The 12,621-nt window shown below is 40.1% G+C and overlaps 1 protein-coding gene across 14 annotated transcripts in view; it reads left to right on the top strand.

Moving 5' to 3' along the window:
• Window positions 1–12,621, top strand: part of GPATCH2L (G-patch domain containing 2 like) — a 42,185-nt gene that overhangs the window by 18,348 nt on the left and 11,216 nt on the right. For 9 of the 14 annotated variants that reach the window (XR_011324721.1, XM_069783815.1, XM_069783821.1 and 6 more), the window contains one exon: window positions 7,824–7,915. Coding sequence is in view for 11 of the 14 variants with exons in the window: in XM_069783815.1 (XP_069639916.1) it covers window positions 7,824–7,915 (92 nt within the window). In the remaining 3 variants the exon portion in view is untranslated. Of the gene's footprint in view, window positions 1–2,354; window positions 2,984–3,040; window positions 3,137–7,823; window positions 7,916–9,999; window positions 10,174–12,621 lie in introns of those variants that run through there. The other 5 variants (XR_011324722.1, XR_011324723.1, XM_069783824.1 and 2 more) reach the window with 4 other exon arrangements.

Below are 12,621 nucleotides of genomic sequence, written 5' to 3'. Positions count from 1 at the left end.
GTCTACAGAAGTTTGTCTTCTAGAAAGGAGAGGTAGACAAATCCTGCTCAAATTCAAACAAGGCAAAGTCTCTACTTTTATGATTATCAGTGAAGGCCCTTTCCAAAGCTACTGGTTATGACAAGAGATTTCTAAACCCGGAGGGATCATGTTAGCTTGGTTTTGCTGAATATGTAGTCTAGTTAACCAATGAATATATGCTTGGTACCTTCCTCTAATGAACAGGTGACCAGTGTCCAGTGACAAATATAATGTCTGGTGAATTGTTACTGAATGTTGGCAGAGTTGTCCCATCCCAGAGGCAGCTGTGTTCTTAAGTGCCTGTAGTTTGAGAAAGTACTTCCTATTTTAGTGTGAAATGTGCTGACGAATCTTTATAGGAGAAAGAAATATGGAAAGAATGAATGTGTTATGTCGCCCCATATAGGTGGCAAGGAGTGAACTCTCTGGTGCAAGGTGCTTGCTTTATGTAAAGATGCTGCCAGGGGCTCAGAAGGAGATTGTTCCTTCACAGAAGTGTTTTCTTGACAATAGTTGTTCTTTTAGGTGCTTCAAGAGCCAAGCCTATTAGTAGTCCATTTTCTTACAGGAGGTTCAGGTGATCACTGTAAATGCTGTTCAGCCATTGCCCCAGTTATCATCTTCCTCTTTTGCTGTGGATGGAGTCAGTTCCAGTAGTTTGTGCTTTAGTAAGCTCCTAACAGCTTGCATCTCGTCCTGGAGAAACTCTGCTTGGAAATTTGTCAGAATGGTGTGTGTGTGGGAAAGCTAATCCCCTGAGAACGATATGAAATGTATTAGAGAAGAAATTGTCTTGATGTTGTGGACATCCAGTTTCTTCAACCTGATGCCCACCATGCCATACAAAATTACCTCTCTCTGCTTGGTTTCTGCTATCACGAATGTGTCCAATGGAGTATAGTTACCAGGCAGAGTCTTTTCTCTCCCATGGAAATGTTTTCTTTGTCTCAGTGGTGGATTTTGGTGCAGTTCATCTGGATACTGGTAACCCAGTTCTTCGTTTAAGAAGAGCTGAAGGCCAGAATACTGAGCACAATTGGGGGTGTTCAAGAAAGGCTTTTCAGTGTCAAGGAGGAGGTTCTATGTGGAGGGTTCCTTGGGAAGTGTTATTTGAAAGGCTGTATAAATTGTACGCTACCAAGATTACCTTTCTTGCTTTATGTCTGTGATGAGAAGAGATTTCATTCAAAGTGTGTGCACAGCACTGGGAATTTCACACCCATCATTAGAAGCAGTTTTGTGTGTGTGGTGACTGTTATCATTAGTGGTATAATTTTATTTTGTGAAGTGAGGAGAGTTTCCTGCTTTCTTGCAGTCCTCCCAAGGGACGGCTGGTGTATTAATTTGCTGTATTGCCTCCTGGCTGTTCCCAGGCTGTTTTTCCTCTTCATCATGGAATTTTTAATGGCCCTGCTGCCTCTCGGGAGGCATGCAAGGAAGAGTACCTCAGGGATCTCTTCCTTTTTTCACATGCCTATAATTACTCTCCTTTAAGAGCACAAAGCGTTTGCTAATCATGTCTTGTCTGTTAAGGTTTCGGCTTCATGATGCAGGCTGTTAAAAGCAAGCAAGTAGAGACTTGCGTGGACAGCCTAAATGATCTTTCCCTGCTTTCTCCTCTGCCCATTTGCCTTTCTGGGAGGAAGGAGTGGTCTTAACAGAATTTTCTTCTTGAACTCCTACTTAAGAGGATTTTGTACAGGCTCAAGTGGAGTATCTTATTAGATTTTTGGTTATTCAATGGCTCTGTCAGTGGGAAGACATCATAGGTTGTTGGTTGGTGGAATGTTATTCCCTTGAGGCAGTGTAAGAAGAGCCTAGAGCCAATGTTCTCTTCAATTTGAGTTTGAATAGCAGGCAGAATAAGAGAGGAAGGTAGAAGATAAATTGTCCCTAATGCCATTTATTGTTTGCCTAGCCTTGAAAATAGGGTTATGGGTGAAAAACTCAATTAAATGTTCTCACTGGAGGTCATAGGAAAAGTGGACCTCAGATGGCAAGTAGATGATGAAGGTGGAGATTTGAAGAATAATGTTAGAGAGACCTCTGAACAGTACAGATGAATTGAAGAAAATCGTTTTGCATGTACTCTCAGTTAATATTAACCGTAAACCTAGAGTTTAATTAGGTTTAGAAGCAAGTGTCTCATCTTGCCTGGAACACGGGATAAAGTTCTAAAGGGGTGAGTGATCATCTCCTTGAAACTGCCAGTTGCTCTGAACCCTGGATTTGGTGGTGCTGTTAGAGTGAAAAGGCTTGAATGTTTCTAATTCTAGTTCTAGCTCTAGAAATATGCTCGTCAAAGTAAATCTTGTTCTTCTGTATCTGTGCAGACATCCTGACATTTCTGCCTCTTACCCAAGCATGTGGAAGTACAGGGATTGCCCGCAATGTCAAGCCTTTCCTGAGGCAGCTGAAGGAGTGAATGGATGTTCACAATTTCATGCTTTCTCACTTGACCAGGACAGTATCCAGTTCATTCCACGCAACCTGTCCACACATCTTCATCTTCCTGGAATTGTCTTTATGTAAAAATGTCTGCTGTCAACTGCTTTAGGCATCTTTCTCCCTGTTCTTTTTAAAAATCTTTTTCCATTTAGCTGGAGCACTTTCATGTCTTCCTTTGCTGAAGTCTGGCTAATATTCCAGTTGGGGATATAACTGAATTCTTCTGACAGGCATGCAATGAACGCAGCTATCAACCTAGTGTCACATGCAGTTGTCTGAGGCCTAATGCTCCCATTTTGGTGAATCCTAATTCTCTGGAGTGAAAAATAAATTCCCCTTGGCTTCAGAATTTTGTTTACTTGCTGTTGCTTTCTTTGCCTATAAAGCATTTTGCTTTTATCAAATCCGTATACTCAGCAGGTCTGGCAAATATTAGGACTCTTTCTGGCACAGATATCATGTGATTCAGTATGAAAATAGAGAACATAGTATATGGGATTGCATCGTCTCTGCTTAGAATGCTTACATGGAAAACTACAAGAAAATGTGTTCACTTGCATTTGCCACACAGACTTTTAGGAATGGAATTGCTACAGCATTAGAATGCTTACTTGGGGAACAGACTGCTGCTGGATGAAGACCTGTGGGATTTCGGATGATTTAGGAGGTGAGCTGACCTGTTAGTGATTTTGGAATCTGAAAATGTGCTCTAGAAGCTCTCCCATGAGGCTGTGCAGGGCAGAGGAGACTCTGCTATGCACAGAAAATATCTACAGTGTGATGTGATAGCAAGAACCACTTGCATGCAGGGGAACTTTGCGTGCAGACTGGATGAGCAACTTATATTGATTTACACGTGTTATGTGCAGATCAGACTTTGGTGCCCAGCTGGCTCTATAGTCAAAGAGGAGGAAGAACTCTGCTTTTACTATTAATTTTGTGAAGCCACCATCAACAGCCTCAGGTAACACCTCAGGGCTTAGAGAAAGAGACTTTTATTTGGCCTATGTTTGCTGGGAATATAGCATCACAACAGCAACAGCTGGGTTGTGTGGAGTTTCAGTAGCAGTGTCCTTGTTAGAAGGCTATCTCTGTTGAACATTTACTTTAACATGAGGATAATAGCATGCCTTGTTTGTATGACAGTAGATTAATGGCTGTCTCTCACTTTCACTACATAATCCAAGTGCTTTGCTTCCTGTAAGGGTAGAGTTAGAATAAAGATTGTTAGCAGAGAAGCTGGATGATGTGAGATTACAGTGAGAGGCATATACCCCCAAGTGTGCAATGTGCCTCCTGCCTCCAAGAAGGCCACAGACTCTCACAATTAGCTCTGTAGAGTCTTCTCAGAGACGTCCATTGTGAGTTTGAGGTGTTTTTTACCCTGGGTTTTGAGAGAGTGGACATCACTTTACAATCTAGACTTTTCTTCACAGATAGTGAAGGTTTCAGGGGCCTGATGCTGTTCAGTAAGGTTCTTTGTGGGCTGGTGTCTGCTTGTGCTCTGTATTGTCTCCCACAGGTTGTACTGCCAATCCTAATTTTCTTTTGAAACCCTGTGGTAGATGTAAAATAGTGGCAAGCTCCTGTGACCATATGGCCCAGCACATGGTCACCTTGAACTGTAGGAGTGAGATAGGACTCCAGTGTATGCAATTACAGTTAATTTTAAAAAATTATATAAATAAAGTCATAGGATAAATATGTGGAAGAGAAAAGAAAGGAAGCATTACTTCTGGCACATTAGAGATGGCAATGAATTTCAGCTTTCTGCATAGCAAAGCCCGCTTTTTCTCCAGCGTGACCTGCATGCAGATTCAGGTACCTTAAGTACTATGTTAAGAACAAAAGGTAAATCCATATTTGCTGGATAATTCCTTTAGCTTGTGATTAAAAAAAAAACCAACCCCAAACATCACTGTCAGAAAGACACTGTAGACTTTTTTCATATAAACCTATTTTTTTCTATAGATATGTAATTTTTCATTCACTAACTCCTGGCAGTGAGAGGCTGCAGTGTGAGTTGGATGTATTACGGCCATCAGTGTAGCTGCACTTTGGATCCTGCTTTGTCTCTCCAGGTGTGTTCTGCTTTTTCTCTTCCTAGGTTAGAATTTCAGTCCTCTCTAGACTGTAAACTAGGTTTTCACATTAATCTCTGGTCACCTAGCAGATCCAACTGTGACTGAGCACTGTGACTTTGTTTTTTTCTTGTGATCAACCAGCCATAGTCCAAAAATAACCAGGCAGTTATTTTCTCATTACTGTTTGTGCAACACTGAAGGAAGTATAGGAGCCTAGCAGAAGAGATTGAAAGCCATTAAGGACAGAGTAAGTACCATTCTAGTTTCTCAGTTTAGGCCCAGGTCTTTCATCCCACAAAGCTCTGTGCCTCAGACTTCTTCACAGAGGGGCTTGTGACAATGCATGAATGTGCTTTTTCTGTCACGTTTTCCTCTCAGCCCTGTTCTATTCTACTTCGCAGTTTAAAAAACTGTTCAGAAGAGTTGTTAAAAATCAACTTTGGCAGAAAAACTAATTCATGGTTGCAGCCTGTCAGTGAAATTTTCACTATTTATAGTTCAGCTTGTCCACTGCAATGTTGTGTGCTGTGCATACCCATGACCTGACTTTCCTGGTGGTGGTGTTTCTAGGAGTCTGCTGTTAAACTGTGATTCACCAATTCTATTTTCTTACCAATACAGCACCTGTATGCAAGCTAGTGATTAGAAATTTAGATTGAAAAGTGTGGTATCTACCAAAAAATGCGTATTTCATAAATTATACCTCACACACCCTTTCTGTCCACGTCTTAATGAGGACTACCATCCCTGCATGCATTCTTCTGCTCCTCTCTCTCCCAAGGTACCTACCACCTGGAGATTCCCTGTATGCAGATTTATGGTGCCCGTAAAGTGCACCAGCCACTTGAAACTGACACTTTTACCACCAGGTCGGTCGAAGCCGTGAGTAATCAATAGGTTCCTGATTTACTAACTGAAGTGTGGGTGATCAATAAGGGATAAACCTGAATGAAATACATGTTACAGAGACAATTTATGACCTCTGAGCCTTTGTCTGTTAGAGGCAGGGCTGCTAGATGCAGCGTCCTGCTATTAGTCTCCAGCTGTAGTATGATTTGCTTTTACTTTCACTACAAGAAGGTATTTTAGGATTCTCATATTCTGTTTTCATTTTTCTTTTTTTTACCCCCTGTGTAATTGTGAGGTAAGGGTAGATGTGGTTTGAGCATGGAGCTGAGAGCCAGGAGCCCTTATTCAAAATCCAACTGTAACATTTGTGAACTGGGGAAAATTGCATAAAGTCTCTTGGGAATGATAGTGCATACTTCTTTCCTAGTCTGTAGTGATTCTCCACCAAGGATCAGCTGGTTAACATTGGTGTAAGTTCATAAAATTAAAAAGGGAATCTTACTATGTGATAAAATGAGTTGGATTATTATATGTAATTGCATAGTCATCTAGTTAGTAATCTAATACTGTCACTGACGCAAAATAAAAACCTGAAGTTCCACTTGATTGAAACTATCTTTTCCTTGGGCTATGTGTGCCAATATGTTTCCGAATACATGGTAGAACTGTGCTAAAATACTATATAGCCACTATCATAATCATGTACAAAAGCAGTTTTTAGCATACGGGTAGTCATTTAGAGGTTAGTCACTTATGCGTACAAACACAAAATTTGAATACGGAGTCTATAGGTGTGCTGGTATTTTCAAAAGCCTTTAGTTCATGTTTTCAGGAGACTTCTTTGTCTGGTTGTATTAATATGCATTCCCAGATTTGAAAAATTGGCTGTCAGTGAAACTTAGCACAATTTAAAGATTTTTGAAACTATTCCTTAATGTCAGATTTAGATGACAGATCTTGTAGACTTCCTGTAGAACTTTTGAATTTTAGTTGAGAAGACAGAATGGTAGATATTTCTTTCTTATTTTGTGGTTGGGCATTTGTTACAAGTAAGTAGGTAGACCTAGCAGCATTCCAACAATCTATAGTCTTGGCTGGTATAGGAGATTTTTTGTGCTCCCTACACTGTTCTGTATAGCTACAACAGCACACTTTGGTTTTGCATGAATTCAGTGTCTAAAATTGTATATATTATAAATATGCTTTTTTTCTTTTTTAAATAGATTTGGCATGGAAACATGAAGCCATGAACTTTTCCTTTTGTTATCTGTAAAAGTTTTCAGTACTTGATAAATGTGGTTGTTAAACTTTCAGGATTTTTTAAAAATCAAACTAACAAGCTTTAAAGACACAGAGGCTTTCCATCACTTAATCATGAAAATTTATATGGTTCCAATCTTTACACCATGTAAGCACCTTACAATCTTTAATGGATTTTATTTGTGCTGTAGTTCTGCATTTTGCACATCAGATCTGATGCAGAGAGTGACCAAGGAACTTGCCAAAGAAACTCTGTTATCTCAGACAAAGCAGGGATTTGAACCCAATGTCATTGCTAAATTATGCATTTGTATTCGTTATGGATTGTATTTGAGAAAGTTCTCTGGTCTGCTGCCAAGACTGTCTTTCTGAATTAAACTTCTCTTCTTCCTATGTCTGGAACTTGGAGGACTGCTCAGTTCAAGTCAGTCCCAATAATGCAGTTTTCTTCTTAATTGGCAAATGGTTAAACTGAAGTGGTCATCAGTAGGCTTCAGACTTAATAGATGATATGACCAGGACAGATTATGCCTTTCAGCCAGTTTGCAGGTGCAGCAAGACTGTATTACCATAAGCCAGATTCAGCTGTTTTCACAGCACTTTGATAAGGAAATCATAATTTTGAAAATGCATGAGACAGTTTTGCATTCCTAACTTTATGAACTTACTACTGTAGTGGAAACAATATGCATGGACATCTGGAATATAGGTACATTCTAAGATGACTCTACACTACTAAATAAGTTGCAAAATAATTTCTGAATAAGGGAGAAAATATCATGCAATATCTTTAAAGAGCAATCTTGCAGACATTTGTTATGCTTGTATAGAAGTAATGGTAGGACATGTGTCATATCAGTGCTTGATCACATCTTTGCTTATGCAAAGAGTTATTTTAAAGTTAATACACAACCATATCCTTTAAAGGCTAAGAAATTACTATTCTTCTGAGCAGTTTATGTGTGTGAGCTCTTAAAAGAAATGGGAGCATAATGGTGTATTAATGAAGAATGCTAGCAAAACTTCCCTGAGAAGCTTTTGTTTTGTCCTGCCTACTAGTTAAGAAGCTGATGGGAAGGTGGGAGTTGGAGGGTGATTGGCCAGGTTCTTACAGGAAGGTGATACTGGAACATAATTTAATTTGTTTTAATTTCTCTATAGGCAAGCAAATGTACACCTGGGACCACCATGTTCGAGGGACATCAAAAGGAAACGAAAGCCAGCTGCAGCCTCCATGTCTAGCCCAATATCAGGTAACCTGGATATCTATGTTGCAGCATTTCTAGTCATGTCCCTCTTGAGCAAAGTGCCAGAGTCACAATAGTCAAAAATAGCATTGCCTTGATTTGAAACTAATGAAACGTATGTGAGAGAAAATATTATGTGTTTTTGCATAGCATCAAAAGCTGCCTTCTAAACAAATCTTTGATGACACAGCTATGGTAAGTTAATATAACTTACAGTGCTTCACTGTACAGTGGGTAATAATCTGTCGCTTCATAAGGTGTTATTTCCACCCTTCCTGTATTATGCAGTACATGGTAATAAGGAAGTGATCAGTATACACAGTGTGTCCCTTCAGTGTTGGGCTGACATTAGCTGGTTGCTCTGGTGCCCTTTTTCAGGGTGTTTCTAGACACTCACAGGAGCAGAAATCTGGCAATTTTTGTATCATCACTGGGTGAGACCACCTGTTCCCTGGGAGTTGTCTTACTCTTGTGGATGAAAATAGTAACTTTTTTTTTTCTTGCTCTGGGGATGTAGTGATTAAAATGCTGGTTTACTTTCATGTGGCATATTTCTAGAAAGTGGTTGATTACTCATCAGAATCTGAAAAAGTTTTAATCTGCAGAACACATAGGGGTTTAGGAGATTTCTTTCTGGCCTCTCACCCTACCCCCTCTTGAAGTATTTTGCCTACTATAAAGCAACCCATGTTCTTCCAACTAGCTTATTAAAAAACTGTTGTTGTAATCCAGTAACAAGGCAGTAGGTAAGTTGATAGGAATAATGGTGATGTGAAAACAGTAGGAAAGGCCAAAGGAACTGATGATGAATAGGAGGAATGAAGTTCAGATTTCTTCCTTGGGCTGGTGGATAGACAGTAGAATAATGAAGTAGGAAAGAACATTGTGCTAGTTCTCCAGGCCACAGATCTGGATTACAGACTCTCTGAAAGGTTCTGTATTAAAAAAGAAAAGAACATTAATTAAATAAGCTGTTGCTCAGCAAAAGTGTCATCTGTTATTGACTATTTATTTAGGTTATTCTTTCTTGGCTTTTGAGTATTCCCTGCTAGGATATTCAAACTTCTGTAGTGAAAAGGTTAGTAAACTCCATATATCTGAAGCCACAGAATTTTAGTTCTGGAATACTAGGTTTCCTTGGCATGAATCCTAGTGTCTCACTGCCCCATTACCTGGCCATTTATTTATGGTTCAGAGTGTATTCTGTACTGCATTGCTGGTCACTTTCTATAGGGAGAGCTTCTATTTCTATGCTTATATGTTTCAAAATCTTATGTAAATTGTACTTACCTGACTAGGCAAATTGTATAGTGAACACTTTTTGAAGAGTTGAATCTGTATCTGGAGTGGAACTCAGCAATGGAATTTTTTTTTTAGGGATGAGGGAGAGAAAATTAGAGAATGTATTACAAAATAAGGAAGGAGAAAGTAGTTACTGGAATTTGGACAAGAAGCTTGTGCTGATCATCAAGAGAAAAGTGCTGCAAGGTCTTTAATGGTCAGAAGTGGTAAAGATCGCTTCCTTAGACCCTGTTTAGAAATATCCCCAGCAAAGTTAACAACTATGGGCAGGGTTTGCTACAATACTGACTTGCAGAAAAACTTTTATGATTGCGTAGCTGAAGCTGTGTCCTAGGTGACTTTCTACAGCAGTCTCCCAATTGCAGCAGGAGCACAGCCTGGGTATGTAACTTGGAAACTTCTGAAATCTGCTATTATCTGTCAAAGATGATCTGACCGTGGAATTACTAATGCCTAATTACTCTGCAATAATGTAGAATTAACTGAAGACTCTTATGCTTGTTAGACACTGGGGAAATAGATATAGATTTTTCTCCCTTGCCATGCATCTACTCGCCCCTACTTACACTGGGGTTCCCCTGTACCTGAGGAATCATGGCAGCCTCATTTTCTCACTACAGAGGCTTTTTATGTTTGTAGTGTTGTACTACTTCTGCAAAAGGTGAAACACAGGTGAATCAGAACACAGGCCCATGCCTGTCATTGCAGGCACACAGAGTGCTGGATTTCTTCACCTTTAAATAGCTCCTTAGCTGAGTCCAACTGCTCTCATCTCACTTGTTGACCAGGTCCTGCTTCAGTGATCTCCTTTTTTCCAACCTGAGTGCCCCATGGAGGTGAAGGACACAGCCTGAGCTGGCTCCATCAGTCAGCAGAACAAATGGGCTTGCTCTGCCGAACATCGGGCCATCTCGGATTCCACCTCTTTTATAGAGATGAGTGATGAAGAGGGGCTCGTTCCGCTTTGCCGCTGTATTAATACACATCAGGGGCCAGCTCTCGGCACTAAATCACGCTACTGCATACATCTGTTATCGGACTCCTCACCAGTGTGATGAACAAGACTGCAGATAGAGGCTTCCTCGTGTCATTCTTTATAGGATTTTCCTAAAAGAATAAATAGCTCAAATCTCTGCCAACACTCTCCCCTGTCATTGTGATGAATTTAGCTTCTTTCTTAAACATGCAGCTACAAATCTTCCCCTGTCGCCTCCCCCCTCCACCATCCACAGAAAGTTTTGAGTTGAATTTGCCTGAAATCAGAAGATGCTAATAAAAGGCATATGAGATGTGGATGCTATCTCCCTTCTAGCTGCAGGAATGTGAGAGGGGAGCTAGAGAGATGTTTATTTGGGAGCCAAGCAAACCAAGTTTATTCCATGTCTTCTCCCGTACTTTCATGAATGTGAGTATTTATGGGTTCTGGTAAAGCATCTTTTGTCAGAGACCCTTGTATGAACATCAGAAAACGTGTTACTGTAGTGGAAGTGCCTGGGTCTCTGCTGTATTGTTACAGCATTAAACTTTGGGTATTAGGCCTGCCCTTGGAGGCTAACTGGCCTAAATACCATAACTGAGATAGCTGTTAAAGAATAACATTTTGGAAAAAGGCCTGGCTGTTGAGAGCAGCAAAAAGTGGGTAGAAAATTCAGAATTCATTTGCACTTCAGGAATTGACTGTTATCAAAATTAAGTTGGGCAAACTTATGCAAATGTTGAGAGAGATTGAAAATGAAAGTTTTCACACCATTCAGTTGAGTAGTGTGTGAGTCCTAAAGCATAAGGCTTTCACCGCATAAGAACAAAAGTCTGGCTGATGTAGTTTGACAGTAGAATAAGGAAATCTGGAGGAAGTAAAACTGTCTGTTCTGGATTAGACCAGAAGTTCGTCCAACTCAGTGACCAACAGCCAGTGCCTAGGGAAGAAGAAAGTCTGTAGTGATAAAGATCCTTGGAATTTTCAGTGAGCTAAGACTTGGGGGCTTCAAAAGGCATGGATATTGTCCTTGTGTTTAGTTACTTTCCATTGCAGTGCAATAGATCTGGAATAATGTCCCCAGTGGCACAGAAAAACTTGTCTGAGAAATAACTGTGTAAAATGTTATTCTCGTGGTAGTTACTCTCTGGTTTGAAAGGGATCTGATGAAGACTGTCAGGTCTGTCTTCTGTTTGTCAGAATAGGCCACAAGTATAGATGGTTGTGAAATGAACAATTGTCTAGCTTTACATTGATGTTTTTATTGTTTATGTGGTCCAGTCCCCTATATATGCAGCAGTGCACACAGTAACTGGCATCCTATTTAGGTATTACAGTGAGTCTGGGGTAAAAATCTGCATAAATAGATTTTTGTCTGTCTTGGCATGTATTCACACTTAGCTTGTGAAAAATAATAATTTCTAAAAGGTGTCAGCAGCCTCTGAAACTGCTTATCACAGAACAGTCTGATGAGTAGTAGCAATTTGGTGAATTTTCCCTCTCCTATTTCTTGCTACTGCATTCACTCTTTGTCATGGTGTGATGGTACTCAGCAGCAAGAAGCCTGTTTCAGTCCTTTGCTTTTTTTCTTTTTATGAGAAAAGATGGAGAGCCTGACTGGGGAAGCTGCTATTGAGGGGCCCATAGTGTAGTATTGGTCGTGATTATTAGTTTAAGGGCTTTGACTTATATTTTTTTTTGCATGTTTCGTATGACCTTCAGATGGAGGAAGTTGATGGGCTAGAGGGAAAATATGCAGTGTACTGTTATCAGCTGTGTTGTTGTGGTTGAATGGAAATGACTCACTGTTTTGGATGTACAGAAGCAGGATTGTTGGGGTTCCAGATCTACTGAGTGTGGAACCTCAAGCACTGAACCAGCTTTTTATTTAAACTTCAAAGCAATCAGTCCTCTAGTTGAGGCTTGTTATGGCCTCTTTATCCTTCATCCACTACAGAGCAGCAGACACAACTTGTAATAAAAACACACAAACAACTATTACCTGTTGTGAGAATACCATGAAAAAGAGATGTGTTTCGTACTGAAGCAGTTACTTGTTCAAAATTCTGGTTGCCCCAAAGACTCCTGTGGCAATTACTCTTTTTTATCCTGCCCTGTTCTGCTTGTGAGGATTGAGTGATTCAGGATACTGAGAATAGGAGTAAACTCCCATATCTCTAGGTTTCTGACAATCCTTCTGGAAATTTGGGTGACTGTTGGGCTGAGCTATGGATCTGCAAATCTCTCTTGCTAATTATAGCCTGTCCCATTTTGAAGCAGTGGTTGTACTGAGAAAATGAGAATGGATTCCAGCCTAGCTTAGCAAGTAGCTTCTTGTTATAATATGCTGATTTACTGTATTGGATATATGTGGAGCTTCATGGTACTGCCTTTACTGGGTAAGGAGGAGAGGTACATTTTCGTCTCTAACTGA

This window comes from Haliaeetus albicilla, chromosome 5 (genome assembly GCF_947461875.1).
Source record: "Haliaeetus albicilla chromosome 5, bHalAlb1.1, whole genome shotgun sequence".
NCBI classification, from domain to species: domain Eukaryota; kingdom Metazoa; phylum Chordata; class Aves; order Accipitriformes; family Accipitridae; genus Haliaeetus; species Haliaeetus albicilla.
This window is presented reverse-complemented; position numbering and strand designations above follow the sequence as displayed.